Source organism: Corvus hawaiiensis, chromosome 1 (assembly GCF_020740725.1).
Source record: "Corvus hawaiiensis isolate bCorHaw1 chromosome 1, bCorHaw1.pri.cur, whole genome shotgun sequence".
Taxonomy (NCBI): Eukaryota; Metazoa; Chordata; class Aves; order Passeriformes; family Corvidae; genus Corvus; species Corvus hawaiiensis.
Window position 1 is genome coordinate 98,387,544 of NC_063213.1, and position 19,999 is coordinate 98,407,542.

Sequence of the window (19,999 nt, forward strand, 5' to 3'; positions counted from 1 at the left end):
TCCCACAGGTCAGCGCTCTCGGCAAGGCTTGTCTCTCCAATTTTACAGTGGATTTGGCTAACTTCTTTGGAATGAAGGAATCAAGCAATGTGCCAGAGGCTGTGAGCTGCCCAGGGAAGCCTTTGTGTGGGAAAGGCCAGCCTAGGAGGTGTAACAGGGAGGTGAGGGTTTGGGAAGGGGATTGTCATTTACAGGGACACAGTTCACTGTGGAGCAAAACTATGTGTTTGAACATGACTGTGATCTGGGAAAACCCACCCAGATGGGGGAAAAGCTCCCTATCAGTGATCCCCCCAGCACCTCCCAACACCGGCCTAATCTTTTGTACAAGCCATTGAAGATTAGGTGGAAGAAGGAAAAGCCTCCTCTTCTACCCAGGGGTGCTCCTGGGCATAGACTGGCATGGGGAGAAGCAAAGCCAAAATGGTGACAGTTTCTGTTGGAGAGACCCAGGGAGAAAAGGACACTGGTATGTGGGAGGCTGATACCATCTGGAGAGGAACATGGGTCTTCAGGTTCCCCATAATGTTTTGGGAACAATGCAGAAGAAACCATTAAAGGAAAGGCATGAGGTGTGTGTGTGGCTCAGCTTGCAGGGCTCCTCTGTGGAACAGAAGGTTATGGCTTCACCTCCCACATCAGGACGTGGTGGACCTGCACCAGCTGGGCCACTTCCACATTTGCCTCCAGCAAGGAATGTCACACAGTGGTGGTGTCTGCTGAGCTGGGATGTTTGCACAGAGGGGCTCACACACCTGCACTGCCATGTGAGACATTCTGGCTGCCAATTAAACAGAGATGCAGTGGCAGGGTGCCCAGTCCTTGAGAATACGACTCCCAAGCAGCACTCCTGCTCATTAGGAATGGCAAATGGATTTAATCTCACATCTTTTAGCCTTCAGGCAGGTAGGTGAACAAGGGAGATCCCTGCGCTGCAGCTCTCCAGGAGCTGGCTGCAGTGCTCTGGGCACAAGTTCTGGCTGGAGGCTCCCTGGCCAGTGCCTGCCTGCAGCCACTGCCCAGCTAGTCAGCAGCATCTGCTGGGCAGAAAGGGCTGCAGGACAGAGATGCACAGATTTTAAGGCTAGAGGAGACCACTGTGATGAATGAGTCTGCCCTCTTGCACAACACCGGCCATAACCCATATTCTGCTTTGAGTCCAAGTTGTGGTCAAACTAAAGTGTACTTTGAAACAAAGAACATCCCACTTTGGTGTCCAGGTCTCCGGTGTTGTAAGATGTCCAGACAAAGTTCCACTACGACAAACCTCCCCAAACATTTGGATTCAGAAATCACCAAATGAGGGAGTGCATTACTTTGGCATTCAGGAAGTTTGTGATCTCACTAATGAACGTTCCTTGGCCATTTCTTCCCATGGGGGCACTGCCTGGCTTTGCAGGGTGGGTGCCCACAGCTGATGTGACAGGCTCACAGAGACTGGCCCCTCACACCCGTCTCTCTGTCCCTCCTCACCTGCTGCTGCGTTTGGCCCTTGCTCTTGCATAGTAAGCTTCGTAAGATTTCGGTTTCAGCTCCAGTGCTTTAGTGGCAAATTCCTCCGCCATTCCAAAATCCTGCCATTTGAATAGGTGTGCAGGTAAGTTAACTGAATAAATTTAGAAACAAAAATACATACAGCATGGGAAGAAAACAAACTTAGTATGGACTTTTTTTTTCATATTGCATAGAAAACTCAATGGCATTGGAATGTTTCACATGGATTCAACATCATTTACAGACAGGGAGCTATGATGGCATTTCCAAAGACTCAAGCGTGGTTAACGCAAGTTGCTGTCATCACCCACTGAGGCCAGCAAGCCTCATTGTGTCCCCAACAAGTGCATGTAAATCTCTCTCCAACAACCTACAGTCTTGAGGAAACATCTGGTCTTGCAGAGGCTGGAATGTTATCTCACGAATGATTTTTTTCCATAGTTGAGAGCAATAGGAAACCTTTCCCATGCCCTTCTGCTTCCCTGAACACACTGACATTCTTCGAGGGGCTCAAGAAAACTGCCTGTGAAGGGCAGGGCTGCATTAGCTACAAACACAACTTGCCTGGCAAAGGTCTCCTATCAGTCCCACTGTTCCTCACTTCTCCACGACAGCTCACCTGGGAGGAGAGTTTGGGAGCAGGCAGAGGGGACTGCTCTGGCTGCTTTCCAGGGGCAGTGCTGTGAGACCAGACTATCAGCTCTGGTACAGACCCTGTCACCACCCTCCTTGTCCTGAACGCTACACATCCCACTAAGCTCAGCTGAAGCTCAGCACTTGTGAAGGAGAACTCCTCCTGGTGGGGAGGATTCCATCTCACATCCAAACACTGCTTTGGACTGCTGCACTGGGCTATGACCTGAGCAGCTCTGGGAGAAAGGACTGAATAGAGCTGCTCCTGATTTGTTCAAAAACTTGTGAAGCCAACTCTTGCTATGGGCATGCCCTGCCTGGGGAAGCTTTTATACTTCTGTTTGACCTGCAGTAGCAGTTACTGAGGAGTTATTGTCCAACAGACTGAATTGGGAATGCAGTCATGAGACAGGTACCTTTATGGCCTCATCTATAGGTGCAAAAACTGCAGGAGCAATTACAACCCTCTGAATTTTTCCTCACAAAACCTGGCATTCCCCAGCTAATGATAAACCAAAAATCTTGTCCTCAAAGCACAGGACAAGAGCTGGAGTTGCTTAGCTGAAAATTGGCTGGTTTAAAGAGAAGGTTCACACTTTTTCTCCAAACTGTGTTTGTTCACCAGCATTAAGATTTTACTCCCATTGTTTTCCATCTTTCTTCCTCACAGAAAAAGAAACGGTGTCCCCAAAGCTCCTTCTCCTCCACTGTAACCTTTGCTGGCTCATGACTTCGGCAATGTCACTTTTTGAGTTTATGGGGACTTTAATTTGTGGAGGTGAAAGCCCCTGCATGCCGAGCCAGGGAAGGTGGCATTTGTGTGCTGGCAAAACAGGCATCTGCACGAGGTGGTTGCTGGATGCTGCCAGATGGGAGTGGGGAGAGTGACAGGGATCTGGAAGTTCTGGGATGAGAAGGAGTCTTGTGGGGGTGTTTCTGGATGAGTCACTGCCCTGGGGAAGTGCTAACCCCCTAAGCATATGCTCCTTCATTTGAAATTTATTAGTATTCAAAGGAGCACCTCTCCTGGCTCCTCCTCACTGCTGCCCCAGAAATCTGGAAAATGCCTCCACCCCCATGTGACGATGTGAACATCATCATCAAAAGGGAGAAATAAAAAATTCAAAGAGCTATAAACATAGTAATGAATTTTTAATCAACTGAAATGCATATTAAATCATTACTGCTTTGGAATTACAAAATGTCAGTGCTCTGTGAAGGACAACCAGGTTACAGGAGAGGTCTGAGAAGCCACAGCATGATTAGGGGTGGACACGTCTCTGCAGAGGCACAAAGCTGTCGGGCTGTGCTCAAGGCCATGAAAAGAGGGGACACTTACGTTCATTTTCCTTCGACACCGGGAGAGGTTGAGAAGCAGTGACACCTTCAGCTCTCGGAAGGTTTTCAGGTCTTCTCCAAACCCTTCTCTGGGGAATTTTTTCAGAGCATACTGGTAGCGCTGGGCAGCCTCTTTCACTTTACCTTTCTATTAGAAACAAAACACGTCAAAACTCATCCTTGGGTTGAGTTTACTTCCCTGCAGAGAACTCACTCACCAGCCCCACCAATGTTTTAGGTGGCTACGGAAGTGCAACTTCACTATTTAGCTCTTTCCTAGAAAGGAAAGGCAGAACATTTGATTAAGGGAACATCTGAGCTGGAAAGGCAGATGCCTTGCACAAGTTGAGATCTCCCACTTCATACAGAGCTGTCACACTACAGCAGGAAACATGGAGAAATAGTGTTAACTCGATACAACTCCATCTGGCTCCTGGCTGGATGGTCTTTTGAGCTGGGTGATCAGTTACCCATTCCTGGAAAACACCCTCCACCCAAAGCTTAATACACATCCAGGAGCATAAGGAACACAAACTGTGGGACTTTGGGTGGAGCTCTGGGGCTCAGAGAAGCCTCTGCAATAGCAAAGATAAATGTTACGGCACTGCCGTGGCTCTGAACTTGGACAAACAGGGTGAGACTCACCTCCCTGGACTTCAGATGTTTAAAAGTCTACATCTAAGTCTGTTAACTGGGTTCCATTTACAATTATTGGTATGCAACAACAGTCACCTTCAAAGGTGACTCATCTTTCCTATTTTGGGCAACTAATTTTGGGATGGGATGATGTGCACCCTGAACGGGGACAGCTGACAGCCAGGGTGAGAGAAAGAGGGCAGGATGGGATCTAGGACACACACAGCTCCTTGTGACCCAGACATAAATTTTGCAGCTACAAATAGAGAGTTTTAAAATCTTGTAGACTCAGGTTTCTCAGCTGTATCATGTATCTCTGGCAGATAACTCCAATTACAATGCCAGCTTTGCATATTTTCTGCTTCACCCTTAGAGCCTCACAGTGAATCATTGTTGTACTTGCACATTTTCTGTGTGTGTGCAAATCTCCAGGTTTTAAAGATCGGCTTAAAACAAACACACAACAAAAAAAGACTCCCTAACTGTAACAGTGGAATGTCTCCCATGGGCTAAAGGACATGACAAAGCCAGCTGTGTCCTGACAATCTGTTTTCATTGCAAAAAGTTTATTCCAGGAGTTTTTCTGGGATGTTCTATCCCGTTGCCTTGATCCCCAACAGTGAGCCTAGGTAATGACAAAGCTGCCACACCTGATGCAATGGCAGCAGCAGCACTCCCAACAGACACTTGGGTCCTGCTGTTTTCAAAGAGGAAATGAAGTGCTGGCTCAAATCCAGAGCAACTTGGCTTTGCTTCAGCTTCACTACAGATTTGGGCAATCAATCCCCCCTTCTCCAACCCCACTAACCAAAACCACACGATTTGGAACACAAGGAATGCTGTGAGGGGGAGCTTTTACTTGCCATGGGTTAAGGCAGCAGCACTAGAATCACAGAGCCATTCAGGCTGGGGAGGACCAACCACTGACCTAACACAGCCAAAACCTCATACCAACTGATGCTGCAAGTTGCATCTGTTCCATGTCCCCAGACCCACCCATCTCACCTTATAAAACATGTCTCCTTCCTCCATCAGCTTGCTCAACAGGATGATCATGATGTCTGGTTTGGAGGTTGCCATTGCCCATGTTGCTGGACCTGTAGTGTACAGGATGCATGATGGGTAAAGAACTCATACAATGCAAGGGTGGTAGGAAGCTGGGTGGAAAAAAATACCCTGGGGTAGGAATTTCTGCTGGAGAGAACAACTTGGCAAGGTCAAAGGGCAGAGTGCTCCAAAGGATCGAGCTGACAATTCCTCTGGCACCTAAATTAACGTCATCCCCATTGCAGTGGTTTTCCTTTGCAGTCATTAAGGCTAATCCCAATGGTCTGGGAAAGGATGGAGCCATTTCCACAAGAGGGCAGTGCTGAATGTGGAACAGGCTGAGATGGGGGAAACAAACTGTATTTAAAGGAAAAATCAGAGTGGTTATATAAAAACATTTCTGAATTCAAATCTATGGAAGTGTACTAGGAAATCTGCAGTTTGACTGTTGATAGGTGGTTTGTGGTTAAGTGCTTTGTGATTTCCAGCTTCACAAGACGTGAAAGACTAGAGCAGAAAATCCATTCAGGCAGAAAAAAATGACAAAGGAAAGGTCGTGTCTAAGTGCTGCTGGTGCTGAAGGCATCGTTGGGCTGGGGACGCTCTGGCTCTGCACAGGGGCCACCCTGCAGAGCCAGCTCGTATCTCAAGGAGTAATACTGGGAGGGAAGGGGTGGCAAAAATTTGAGGACAACTCATTAGTGTGGGTGAGAATAAGTCAACAATATTCTATAAGTAGATTCAGTACGTTTTGGGGGAAGGAGGTTAGTTTTTGAGTTCAAGTTATTCTCTGCAACAGTCATTAAAAAAATTATTTGAAGGTGAGGTAAATTAAAAGATTAGAGGTGTTGGGGACGCATGCAGGCTAAATCAAACAGGAGAAAGCAAGGCTGACAAAGCTATCAGATCGAAGCTGATGCTGACAGCAATGAGATATACCTCGTGGGCGACTCGGTAACGTCTGACAACCTTCAAAGAAAGGAGAAAACAAAAAGTTGTAGGAGAGAGGGGGAAAAAAATGGATGAAGGTGAAAAAAAAAAGAAAGGAAAAAAGCAGCTGTGAGAGGCAGGCAGCGAGGAAGCCAATGCACCAGCAAAATCCCCTTTCACAGGAAAACGTAACGTGAGCAGCTGTGTGGTGCAGTGCAGGTACACTGAGGTCTGGAAGCATACACAGAGCAAGTGAACGCAGCAGCTCACAGCAAGGCATGGACAGAGTACACTTGGCAACTCAGACTAGTAAAGATAGAAAAAGCATTACCAGAGGAAAGACCTTGCCAAAGAAACAGTTGTTTATTGATTAACTTTTGCTAAGTAATAAGACAGGAAAAAAAATAAACTCCCCATTTTACTAAAGAGAACCAAGTAGTCCTGACTCGCCATCTGCTTTCAGAGTGCGAAGCAGCGGCTGGGACTGAGGCTGCCCCTGGGTTATACTTGTATTTTTTAAGATGCCAGCCCCACTGTTTGAGTCCTGCCTGAGCGCAGAGCCGATGGCAGTGCTCCCCTGTCCCTACCTATCTTTGCTCCTTTCTTCAGGAGGGTGACAACAACCGAGGTGTTGCGGCAGCCCACTGCTCTGTCGAGGGGCCGCATCCCACTGTAGTCAACGTGCTCGATCATGGCCCCATGGTCCACCAGGAACTGAACCTGCAATGAGAAGCCCAATAGTAGGTTTTGACTGGGTATGAGGAAGAAATCCTTCCCTGCAGTGGTGGAGAATCCCTGGCACAGGGTGCCCAGAAAAGTTGTGGCTGTCCCATCCATTGAAGTGTTCAAGGCCAGGCTGGACAGGGCTTGGAGCAACCTGGGATAGTGGAAGGTGTCCTTGCCTGTGGCATGGGGTGGAATGAGATGGTCCTTAAGTTCCCTTCCAACTCAAACTATTCTGGGATTCTCTGATCAGCTTCTATGGAAGCACCTTCCCATATGGAGGGCCAGGACTCCACGTGTTTATTGCTACATCAAGCTGAACTGTATGATTTTATGGCTTTTACACCAACTGCCCATTTCCTCTGGGCGTATCACAGGCCACTCACCACCTCAGCATCGCCGTAGAACGCTGCCAGGTCCAGTGGCGTGCGGCCGTTCTTGTCCGCGTGGTCCGTGGCAGCTCCGCTCTCCACCAGGGAACGCACCACGGGCAGGTGGCCCTTCAGGCAGGCCCAGCTGAGGGATGTCAAGCCCTCTTTGTCCATCAGAGAAATAGAGGCACCTGAAAGAACAAGCAGCAGTTCACAGCTCTCCGTTGTTTAGCACCGTTTACCACAAACCCTCTGCTCAGCAAGGATGCTTGTTTTCAGAGAGCTCTGTACACAACTATTAATTCCTTTATTAACATTTCTCCCACCACAGATCCCACCCTCGTGGCAACTTCAAATACACTGATGGGAACTGTGGCAAGCTGCAAACTTTTTCACGCCTACCTCTGCGAGCTTTCCTGGCAAACATCTGAGCAGCACAGTGGATCTGACTTCCCCCATCTGAGACATCATCTTTTTAACTGCTTTTTTTTTTTAATCCAGCCCCATTCCAGCCTGTGTGAGTCAGAGATGAAGACCATTTTGCTGTTTCAGCAGGTCACCATGGGAATTAAGTCAATTCAGCTCAGTTCTCCTAAAAAAGCACATATTTTCCCTTCTTCACTCCCCTCCCCTTTACCCAAAAGTACACCATTTCCAGCAGTATTTCTCCCTGAACTCTACCCAATATAAATACAACGTTGTGGGATACACTACTGCCAACTGCAAGCCAAGGAGAGGGGGACCTGATGTTTTCTTGGATGAGGAAATGGCGCTGCTGTACCAGTGGGTCAGTATTGCTCCACACGGCATATGGATGCAGATATGAGAGCTGAACAGCAGCTTTAAGTGAACACTCCTCTTCATGGCGTGAAGACAACTCCTGTTGCCATGGCACAGCCAGGTCTCTGGCTCTGGAGTGTGCAGAGGTGATCTGTATCAGCTCTGCTCCTCCGAGGAGCTGCAGCTACGTGTGGGATGCTCCTGCCAGCAGCTGGGATGAATTGCTGCTGCAGTGCTTTTCTCCTGGAGGCAAACTCTAAACCTCCCGGCATGAGACTCCCTGCCTCTAGAATGTTCAGCAAGTGGGGGAGTGATGTGAATTTCCTGAACATTCCTGTTCATCCCAGCTGACATATCCCTGGCCGGCACAGGTTGCCCAGCTGAGAGCAGACTAAGAGGTCTCCCCGCTGGCACAAGCTGTTTGTGGAGGAGCACAGCACGGGGATGTTTGCTCCAGGTGTGTTCAGGAACCTCCGTCCAGAGCTCTCAACACAGCATGGAGTGTCAGTGGGGGAGGTGGCAAACAGCGTCTGGGGCAATCAGGAATGCCAAGGTGGGACACAGACTGCAAGACGCAGGCTCAAGGGATGACCACGCAGAATCACAGACTGAGTCTGGTTGGAAAAGACCTTTAAGACCATTGAATCCAACTGTTCCCCCAGCACTGCCAAGCCCTCCACTAACCACGTCTCCAAGTGCCACATCTTTAAATCCTTTAAATCCCTCCAGGGAGGGGGACTCCACAACTGCCCTCAGCAGCCTGTGCCAGGGCTGAACAACCCTTTTAGTGAAGAAATTATCCCTCCCCTAAACCTCCCCTACAGCAACTTGAGCCTGTTTCCCCTAGTCCCTTGTTCCCTGAGAGCAGAGCCCAATCCCCCAGCTGCCTGCAGCCTCCTGGCAGGGAGTTGTGGAGAGCAAGAAGGTCCCCCCTGAGCCTCCTTTTCTCCAGGCTGAGCCCTCTCAGCTCCCTCAGCCACTTCTTGTGCTCCAGATCCTTCCCCAGCTCTGTTTTCTTCTTTGGACACTCTCCAGCACCTCAACACATTGCCAGCCTTCTCTCACGTTGCCCACACTGCACCCAGGAGCCATTCTGAAGCTCTGGGAAAGCCCCTCCAGATGATCCTGAGTTGACCCAAGCCCAAATTTTGCTCAGGATAAAGCCTCGTTTCATTCCTGCTTACTTGAACCAGCTTTGCATTCAAAGCATGAACATCTTCTCTTATACTTTCCCTCTGACTCTTCTGGAGCAGGTGAGAAAGTTCCTGCAGTAAGAGGGAAGCCTGGAAAGCCATGTCATCACTCAACCTTCCCACTCATTTCCATTCCAGTGGAAGAGACACTCCACACCACAGGGTGACACGGACAGACTCCAGGGTACCCCTGCAGCAGAGCCAGCTGAAGGTCTAAGCAAGCAGACAACAGTAATGCCAAGAGGCTGCTTGAAGGCAGGCTGGGCATAACCTTCATGGGAACACTGAGCTCCAGAGGCAGCTCTGGCTCCCAGTACAGCCTCTGCTTGACTCCAAAGGCATCCTTCATCCTTCAGGGATCTCTGACTTATTCAGCATTGAGGCAGTCAGACAGGAAACAAACGGATGGTTTTAAGGGCAAGTGGCTTAAGGTGATCTCATGGGATTGATCCATCCTGCAGCGGGAAGGATTCCATCTGGGTAAACCCAGTTTGCTTCTGGGAAGGGCTGGGAGAGCTGCTCCTTCCCTAAAAAAACTAACTGCAAGTGTTTCTTATGGAATGACTTGGGTTGAAATGGACTTTAAACACCACCCAGTTCCACTCCCCTGCCATGGGCAGGGACACCTTCCACTACATGAGGTTGCTCCAAGCCCCATCCAACCTGGCCTGGAACATTTCCAGGGATCCAGAGCCAGTCAGAGCTTCTCTGGGCAACCTGTGCCAGGGCCTCGCAAGTCTAATCATAAAATATTTCTTGCTTCCATCTAGCCTGGTGATTTAATGATCCATCAGGCACAATGAGCCCACTTAAGTCAAAAAGAAAAGATTGACACGTGGAGCACCAAAAAGCTGCAGGGAGTGGCCAGGATGTTGGATGGATTCTGAACAGAGGATGCACCCAAAGCTGCAGTGCCCAGGCAGGGTAACCCCCAAGGGATGATGCTCAAGAAAAACACCAAGGCATTGATTTTTGCAGGAAAATGAGATTCAGAATCAAGCTCCCTCCAAATGGAACGAGCACGAGGAATTATTTTGCTTTGTGTCACACAGATCTGTATAAATATCAGCTTTAGCAGAGCTGCCACCAGGGAAGTTTACTAATTCCCTGTTCACACCCCCATTATTTCTGGGTGTTAAGCCACAGGTAACTCTGAAATTTTGGGTTTCAAATTGATTGATGACCGCAACTTTGCTAATAAAATGTGTTTACAAATGCTGACTGCATTAATCAAGTACAGTCAAATGAGATTTGCTTTGCAACACACTAACTAATGCTTATGGCTTATGATTCACACACTTTGATTTTAATGAAACCTTGAGCAGGATTGTCAAAGCCATTTTGATTAAATGCACTGTGTATCATTGCACTCTGCCCAGGCTTGAGTTAACTTTTCAGGACCACGTGTTACAGTGTATGCAGTGCAATTTATTATGATATTTAGAAGAATGGACCTCTTAAAGTAAAAATTTTCTTATTTTTGACTTTTTGGGCTCTCAAAGAGTGTCCAAAGAGCCAAAGAAACATTATGTGCATTTGCTGATGATCCCACAGCCCAGATTATCTTGTATTTTCAACCTCCTCTGAATGAGTTAGTCTCAAGCAGCATGCACAGTTCTCAAGGTTGGGGACAAAAAACCCACCTTATTTTAAGCCTTTAAACACAGATTTATTAGTCAAGCTGAAAAAGGGGCCACATTTAATCTCGAAGATGGAGAGTGTTAATTTGAGATTTCAAAACAACAGAAGACCAGAAAAGAATTAATTGAATTAATTCCTAAAAAGCTCAAACTGATCTTTGTCACATCCCTGTGCAGGTTACAGCACTGAGCAGCAAGGATCCCACTGGCTGTGGCTCAGAACAGACAGATGGGAATGAGAAACTTGTTCTTGTAGATTTTACAGAGAAAAAATGTTCTTAACAACTATTACATAAAATATTCAAGTGTCTCACTCTTTGGCTAAGAGGTCAGACATAGGCAGTTACGAGATGAAGGAAATATCCTTTCCCAAAGAGGGATCTTACCTGGAATAAAAGTATCAAATAACAACACAACAATGCTATTTCTAGGAAAAAAAAAAATACCCAACCAAACCAACATTGGCTATTTGTCCAAAATAAAAGACAAAGAAGCCTCTAAGGAACAGCAGTAATCAGAACTGATTGTGTTTTCACAGGCAGCAAATTGTTCCAACTCACCTCAAGCAGGTACAGCAAGAATGAGCAAAACTGACCCATGTTCCTGTTGGCTGAGTAACCCTCAGTGAAAGAGAGTCATCACTGAAAGGACTGAGCACAGAGGAAGCTGTGGGTACAGAGCAGGCTGATTTATTTTCAGCAAATTCACCAAATCCTTGTCTGTGCTGGGGCCTTACCCTCCTGTTGGTGCTGGTGTCAAAAATGTGGGTAACAATATGAGAGCTAAAAATGGAAGTGTTACCACGTGTCCCCAGCTCTTGCCTGGCTGCCCTTCCGCAGCGATGCCGACGGTTCAATTGCATCTTGTGTTCATTTTTGTCTACAGGGAAAGTTCTCAGCATGGTTCAAGGGCACATTCTTAAACCACTGCTCAAAGCATCTGTGGTTATTTTATTTGCTAACTCAGATGGGTGGTTTTGAGGCAGAGAGCACCAAGCAGGTAACACAACCGCCAGTCAAGATTAAGGCTATGACTATTCCAGCCTCGTTGTCCAATGAGCTGGACATGGTGCTCTCCCAGCTGTGGGATTACAATCCACATCCTGACATCACGAACTGCAGCTGAGCTGGAGCTGGTGTGGTGGGATGTGCCATGGCTGGTCCCCAACACCTCCCAACACGTGCTCTAACCTTGTGCAAGCAGAAACTCCACAGTGCCCAGGTGTCCCTCAGATGCAGCCATCATCAGGGGTGTCCGGCCCTGCTTGTCTGCCATGTTCACATCAGCACCGTGCGTGAGCAGGAGATCCACGATCTGCAACACACCAAGCCAGGACATAGGTTACACATGGCAACCCAGCTAAGAAGATGCCAGAACCAAGGAAGAGCAGAGCAGATCCCACATTCTGAAAACTCTCACCCCTCCAGGCATGGTGCCCTCTGGGATTGCTGATGGATGATTAGGGATTATGAGAAGGAAGAGAGGTATAAGGACAGGAAAAATGTTCTTCTAAGTCATACGCATCCCATTTGCTTCTCAAATGGTGAGATAACCAGAGCAGCTGTGGCTGCCCCATCCCTGGAAGTGTCCAAGGCCAGGCTAGATGGGGCTTGGAGCAATCTGGGATAGTGGAAGGTGTCCCTGCCCACGGCAGGGGGATGGAATTAGGTGGTCTTTTAAGATCTCCAACCCAAACCATTCCATGCTTCTATGATAACACAGGACTTAAGCAAAGCTGTCTGTAGCCAGCCAGAACTTGGGGCAATTGAAGCATCAGTATCCCTTCTTTTCGCTCTGATCATTCCCCAAAAGAGCTGGGGCTTGTCTTCTCCATGCGTATTCCAGCAGGACAGAAGGGATGGCCTGACCCAACATCTCTGGCCATCCCAGGGCCCAGGACCCCACTCACCTGCCAGTGGCCCTGTCTGACGGCGCTGAAGAGCGGGACAACGCCCCGGCGGTTGGGCTGTGCCACCGCGGCGCCCTGCTCCAGGAGCAGCCTGCACACCTCCAGCTTCCCGCGCCCTGCGGCCGCCGTCAGAGCTGCACGACAGAGGAGAGCAGTCAAGGGAAGAGCCACATGCTCAGGGGAGTGTTCTCCTACCCAGAGCTGGGTCTTTCTGCTGGATACCAAAGTGATGGGGCCTGAAATGCCAAACCTATCTCACGGCAGGCAAAATGAACAAAGAAAATGGGCTGGATTGGTACAGTTTCAACTCCTGTCATTTTAGTTACCTCAAAGGTCAACTCTTCCATGAAAAGTTTGCATAATGTCACGGAAAAAGGCTGTTTAGGACAATCAGATTTTATTGTTTTCTGCAAGTCAGTGAAACAGGATGAGAACCACGAGAAGTATAAAATAATCTACAGGCATGTGTGACTGAGGTTCAAAGGGTGTCTGAGGTTCAAATGTGACTGAGGTTAAAAGTGTGACTGAGGTTCAGGTTTGGCTGTAAAGAGATGTGATCATGAATCCATTACTGTTTTCCCTACTGCCAAAGCCATAGGCTGTGAGGCCGAATGTGTCTGAGTAGGGGCACAATATCCAGACAAAACACAGGTCTTCAGGTACTTGACAAGACCTTCAGCAACTTGTCCTTGCCTCATCTCACCATGACTACAAGGGAGCAAGTGAGGGATCAAACAGGAGGCACTGACAGATCCCGCCAGCCACTGATGTCAGTCACGTTTGCGGCTTTCCTTTGCCCAAAGAAGTACAGAGCAGTGTAATCCAGATGGAGGACTTTTATTTTCCATATCCCACTTCACCCTGTAGATCTTTGAAACCAGGGAAACAATTGGAAAGCAAAATAGGATGGATTTGTTCACCTGTTTTCCAAGAAGAACACTATTTCTGGGCTTTGTTTCCGGCCAGGGCTGATCCTACCAGCCAGGGTCTTGGTGCAAACCCAAAAATATCTTTCATTTTCGTGTGCTCATGATACTACAGGTGGGTAGAAGCAACACCTGAGAGCTCTTTCCCCGACAAAATGTGCTCTGATAACTCAGAAGTGTGGTTGAGTTAGAGAACACACATTCAATCTGAAAATAGCTCCAAGTTCAGGACCTGCTGGTGACTTGTTTCAGTATTAATTTTAGACTTTCTGGTTCCTCCCTCTCCCTAACTTTCTGTGCACTTCAGCACAGCTCCACTGGCTCCACGCTCTGCTGCTTCTGGTAGGAGTTGGAGCAGAAGGTGGGAGTCTATTTCTGACTGATGTCGCTTGTTTTTTCTTTGAAGTACATTTCTGTGGGTTGGCTGATTACAAGGTGTTGATGGCTTTCCAATTGCACCACTGTTAATGTTGGGGGATTTAATTAATTCTCAATTCTCTTCCACATTGTGGCTGAATTTTCTTCTCTTGGGGTTGAGAGACACCAAGAGTTAAAAGAAAAATCATTTTGCTGCCACAAGCAGAACATTCTGCAAAATCTATAATCAGATCCATGTGGGTTTTAAACGTAAGCTACAAATATAGAAGGAGGCAGAGGGATGGGCATGCAGGGCTGCTGGGTTCTATTTCTAAACCTGCCTGCACTTGAAATGTTGCAGGTTAATTTGAGGTATTTTACATCAAAATTACTTATGTTTGCAACAATGAAAATATTGTAAATCACTCTAGAGTTTGGTGTTTGTTAGGAAATGTTCTTTGGAGAAAACTTTACTGAAACGATCCATGATTATCTCCACTCCCCCTTGCAGTCCCTTCTGCCTGCACTGACACATCCTTCTGCTGCTCTGTTCCTCAGGGTCCAATCAACTGGTGTGGGTATGTGGCTCCAGCCTGTCCTTTGCAGCTCCAGCTCAAGGGAAGCTCAAAAGCTCCTGTGCTACTGAGCAGCCAGACCTTGCTCCTCCAGGAGGAACTATGGAGGATGGAAATGGGCTGGTTTGAAGTTTTACTGTCTGCTGGAGAGCTCTCATGGCCCAGCACAACCAAGGTGAGTCCACTGAGCCCAGCCAAGGAGCAGCAACCAGGATCCTGGGCTGGTAAACAGGAATGTTCATTTTGCAGCTTTTCCATGAGGATGTAGTGCCAGAAGAACAACTCACCGTGCAGTAACCAAGTCTTGGCATAAACACCACACAACAGCTGCTGTGTTTCTCAAAACAGCTCTAACAGAGCCTGAGACTGGGTTCAGGTGTGGATGTGCCCATCTCCGTCAGCAAGCAACGTCAAGCCATGGCCTCCTACACCAGGGATCTGCAACAGCATATTCTGCTTCTGCTGCTGTGTTTTCTTGTGGAAAAAACAACTTTATCTGGAGAAGGAATCATTAAATTGCTCCTATCCAGCACATGTATCTGTTTCACAGCCTGGCAGCAAGACAAACAGCTTGCCGGAGATGTTTTTTGCACCTCCAGCTCTGATGGAGATAGCATAAGTGACTCAGAGACTTTTCTGCTGGGTTTTGATATTAGTTTTGTCCCAGGGGGAAATACTCCATCTGGAGTTGGCTATAGTGTGCTGTCAGCAGTTCCTAAACTTATGATGTCACTTGGCACTGCCATTTGGATGACATCAGGCTGATATCATCGAGCCAGGCACTCGACTCTGCTCTGTGGAAGATGAGACATGAGTAACAAGTATCAAAACCCATACAAGCCAGGATTCAGATTTTTAGAGCAGATTGCTATTTTTAGGTGGAAACCTGCATTTCTCTCCAAATTTATTTAAACTCTCTATTTACTTTTGGGAAAATAATACAATTATGTGAAAGAGAGTCTTGAGTTCCATATGAAGTTACACACTTGTTTCATGTAGACAAAAGGCTGCTCAGTGTGGTGGCTGGCTCATTTTTGCTCATTTTCCCATCTTACCTACTACCAATTTTAATGGTGTAAGTGGATATTCCTTTGACATGGCTCCCTAATTGTGTGTGATTTGTCACACAATTCCCAGCTGTCCCAGTTACTCAGAAACCCCTCTCTGACAGAGAAACTCTCAGACACCCAGTTAGTCCATCTTTTGGGATTTTTGGAGGCAGAGGTGTGGGACAACAGAGATGGAAACAGGCAGGTTGGGAATGTCAGAGCTACCCAGGACATGACAGGACGGGACGGGAAGGGAAGGGATATCTGTAGTGCCTGATGCTGTCCATGAGGTTACTTGGCAGGGAGACATCTCAGTGGCTTTTGATCACACTCTGAAGGGATTGATCACTGTTTTATTTACAAGACAGTCCTTGTGACCCAAACACCAGAGACCCTTTTGGAAAATCCATTTGAGGACTGGCCACAGTGACTCACACTGTGAGTCACTGGTACAAAGCTGCTGTCCCATCACCAATGCTCAGTCATTTCACTGGGCTAATTTCACAGCCAATTTCTTTTTTCTCCCATGACACCCCAGGGACACTTTGAAATTGCTTATTTATTGTTGCCTCTATTTTGTCTAATAATGGCCCGATGCCCTTGCTGCTGGTTACATTCCCATGGGTGCAGAACTGGCTCTTTCCCCAGTGCCCTGCGAGTGGCCCAGAGCAGCACAGCCAGGCTCCTTCCCAGGATACCTCATCCCTCAAGCTTTGTCCTTTAGAGCTCAGGACAATGCCCTCTGATAGACTCCATTCATCACATGGCTCTAATAAGGCCACACTTTCAAAGATACAGGTACAAATGAGCACAAAATACAACCCTGCTCCCCCCCAGCCTCCTCCAAATCAGAAACAACCTGAGCAAAGGCTGAGCCACACCCCAGCCAGCCCTTGTCCCCTTGGATCGTGTCATTTCTAAGCAAAGCTGACAGAATCACAATCCATGCTCCATTCCCCAGACAGGAACATTACCTGGGTGTATTAACCTGACAGGAACATCACCAGTGATGCAAATGGATAAGTGAGTTGAGTACAAATGGCAAAAGATAATATTTATGAGGTTGTTGCAGTTAAAAGCTAACAACTCCAAGTTGGAATGTCTCAAAAAAGAGAGATTTTAGTGGATTTAAAGGGGTGGATTTAAAGCTGTCCTTTTTTTTCCTGTGAGAAGTTAGGAAAGAATGGATTCTGTGTTGTACCTATCAATGCAGAAATGCAATACTGCACAAAAGAATATTTTTTTAACTACCTCTGCTTAAATAATGAGGAGTTTTCAGAAAATCAATGGATACTTTAACAATCACAGTGCTGCATGTAATGGGGAGGTGGAGAGAGAAACAAGGAGATGCTTTGGATAAATATGCCCAATATCAAGAGAGAAACCACAGAATTGCACGTCCATCTCATGTTTCAGAGAAATCAGTGACTGGTCAGAATGCCCCATGTCTCATGCTCCTGAGAAGAGCCAGGAGCTGCAGTAGCTCAGGATTTTCAAAACCTAAACTTCTCTGATTTACTTAAGCTGAGTGCAAGCCTCATGCTGACACCTGTAAATCACCTGGAATCAAAACAGAGGAACTGATCCCTCATCAGAACAATGCCAGGGATCAGGGATGCACCAGGGGACTGAGAGGCTGTGAATACAAACACAAACATGCACAAAGAAGCTGCAACTTCTACAGAAATCACCTGTCTCTCCCCAAAGGCTGTCAAAGCTGTTGATCTGTGCTCTCTCCACCTCTTCTTCATCTTTTTCTGGAAGATCGAGCAGGTAGGAGACGATCTAAAACAAAACGATGTGTCAGATCATGAACTTGAATGTGTTACACAGGAACTGCTGACACCGTCACACGAGCTGCTCGGAATACACAGAGGGAAGGGAACAGTCTCTGCCTGGCACCCTGAGATCAAGGATATATTCTTCCTGAGATTAATCACTGAACCTGCTGCCCTGTACAAGCAAAAAACCCCAACCAAATGTCTTGATATGACGGCACGTGATGAGACTTGGCAGGGTCAGTTCCCTGTGGGACTGTGTCTGCTCTGTTGGAGATGACCTGGTGTGTGCAGCGGATGCATCTCCTGGAGGAGGTGAGGCTGAGAGGAGGTATTTGGTAGGAAAGAAACCCATTCTCAAGGAAAGGAGAAGGAACAGGGGCTGCCATTGGTCGCTGGGGCTCTGCGGAGGGGACTAGTGGCAGTGGTGGGCTTGGCACTGGGTTGGACTCAATGACCTTATAGGTCTTTTCCAACCTAAATTATTCTATACATAATTTTCCCCATCAGAAATCTTTGTCAGGATGGCAGGAGGAAGCTCTCCCCGACACACAGTCCAAAGTTACATGTTCTCACACTCCCCATCCACGCTGGAGGAGTGGTGTAGGCAATGTGCTGTTCATCCACCTTATTACCCCTGCTTAAAAGTTTATTCCATAAGTTTATTCTGACAACTTAAAGGCTTGTTATGTTTCCTCTCCTGGACACCTGCCCAGACCACAGGGTTTGCCAAGGGATCGGTGAACACTGGGATGGGATGGGGAGGAAGAGCAGGACAGAAGTACTCTGGACTCCACCTCCAGATGCTCTTTGTGAGTGGGCAGGAAAGGCTCGACTCTTGGTTACTCTCCCCACAGAAGCAGGGTAGGCCCTACCTCGGTGTAGCCCATGCTGGCAGCGGCGATCAGGGCCTGCTGGATTGCGTGGCTCTTCTTGAACACTCCCTGCTGCTGCCCAGCCATGCTCCAGTCACACTGGATCAAGAACTTCACCACCTCCAAGTGTCCCCTGAGAGCGGCGTGGACCAGGGCGCACTGTCCATTTTTGTCCAAATGATCCACCTCGAAAAGAGATGACAAAATACAGTTAAACCAAATCATGCGCAAAAAATCTTTGCCTCTTCAGAGTTTCCAATCCCAATTTCAAAATAATGCCACATGTGCAAAATGCGCATTTTTCTAGTAAACGATCACTTCCATGACCAGAAAACAAACATTTCCAAAGCAATGTCCCAGGCTCCGGCATCATCTTGGCCACAAATGTTTGCTTTGGGGAAGCTATCATTACTTTTTTTAGGTTTCTTCAGTTTTCTTCAGACTAAAAGACTACAAAAATATTTTTTCCTTTGTGTCCTGAAGTCCAGCATTCAAATGTTCCTGTGCGTTGAAATCACACTGGTATCATCTCCTTTAGCCAAATCTACAAAAGGAAAACCAGCTTGTTGTCCAGGTATCAGCTCTTTTGAGTGTCCCAGAAGTGCCTCAGCCTGCAGTCAGACACCGTAACGTGAACTCAGTGCAGGCACAGTCAATAGAAAATAGAGACAGTGCTTGACAGCTCTGGAGGAACTTATTTGGTTGTATTTTGGGGCACGGTTTCCACTTGATGCCTGAATACATCAGGTAGGATTTCTAGATGCTATCCCAGTAGCAGGAACTTGAAGAACACAAGAAAGGCAGGTCAATTATCATTGTCCTGCTGGTTAACCCCTTCTGTGCTCTGCAATGTACTATTTGCCATAAAAATAATAAATAATTATCATATAACGTATTTTACTAATATTAATTCATAGAATCACAGAATGGTCTGGGTTGGAAGGAATCTTAAACACCAGCTCATTCCACTCCACTGCCATGGGCAGGGACACCTCCCACTGTCCCAGGTTGCTCCAGGTTCCATCCAACCTGGCCTTGGACACTTCCAGGGATGGGGCAACCCCAGCTTCTCTAGGTGACCCATGCCAGGGCCTGACCACTAAATTACAGTAGTATAACACATATGAGAAATATTTCATATACTGTAACACATTCACATTAATAATATGTCAATATTTCTCCTTTCTCAACTACTGCAGTAATCAATATTGCAGTTTTCTGCCAATATCTCAGTCTTCAAACTACACCGAGCTGTGTTTTGGGGGTATTTCCTCAGTACTGTTAGGGATATTCAAGGAAAACTATGAGTGGCAGGACTTCTGTCACTAAACTCTCTCAAAATATCCAACAAAAGCAAAATTCCTTTTTTCCTTCATACTGTTCTCACATTATTACAGACAACACAACCCAGCAAGATCTAAACAGTCCCTCAGTCATCCTGACATCCGTACCAAAACTACACAAACCCATATTTTGCCTTTTGAACTGAAATTAAACATACAGAGAAACCACAAATTGTTTCCAGGAGGCTCCACTTCAAAAATCAGCACAATTTTCTTCTTCAACGAAGTATTTCAACTTGTCTTATTATATACAATTAAAACTCCGAACACTCATCACAAAGCTAAACAAAGGGGATTTTTCTAGGACAAGTTGATGGAAATTTTTGGAAAATGTGTCTCGGGGAGATATTTAAAGAATGTTTTGTGCTGGAAAAGCAGTGTTGCCATTTTAACCTTGTGAGG

The 19,999-nt window shown here is 47.1% G+C and overlaps 1 protein-coding gene across 9 annotated transcripts in view; it reads right to left on the bottom strand.

Annotated features, from left to right (window-relative positions):
• Nucleotides 1-19,999, bottom strand: part of TANC2 (tetratricopeptide repeat, ankyrin repeat and coiled-coil containing 2) — a 195,941-nt gene that overhangs the window by 8,110 nt on the left and 167,832 nt on the right. For 7 of the 9 annotated variants that reach the window (XM_048320430.1, XM_048320452.1, XM_048320472.1 and 4 more), the window contains 10 exons: nucleotides 18,255-18,440; nucleotides 17,293-17,386; nucleotides 12,695-12,828; nucleotides 11,976-12,099; nucleotides 7,188-7,363; nucleotides 6,666-6,798; nucleotides 6,088-6,117; nucleotides 5,107-5,198; nucleotides 3,467-3,613; nucleotides 1,474-1,574 (listed from right to left, as the gene is read on the bottom strand). In XM_048320430.1, coding sequence (XP_048176387.1) covers nucleotides 1,474-1,574; nucleotides 3,467-3,613; nucleotides 5,107-5,198; nucleotides 6,088-6,117; nucleotides 6,666-6,798; nucleotides 7,188-7,363; nucleotides 11,976-12,099; nucleotides 12,695-12,828; nucleotides 17,293-17,386; nucleotides 18,255-18,440 — 1,217 coding nt within the window. The remainder of the gene's footprint in view (nucleotides 1-1,473; nucleotides 1,575-3,466; nucleotides 3,614-5,106; nucleotides 5,199-6,087; nucleotides 6,118-6,665; nucleotides 6,799-7,187; nucleotides 7,364-11,975; nucleotides 12,100-12,694; nucleotides 12,829-17,292; nucleotides 17,387-18,254; nucleotides 18,441-19,999) is intronic. The other 2 variants (XM_048320441.1, XM_048320480.1) reach the window with 1 other exon arrangement.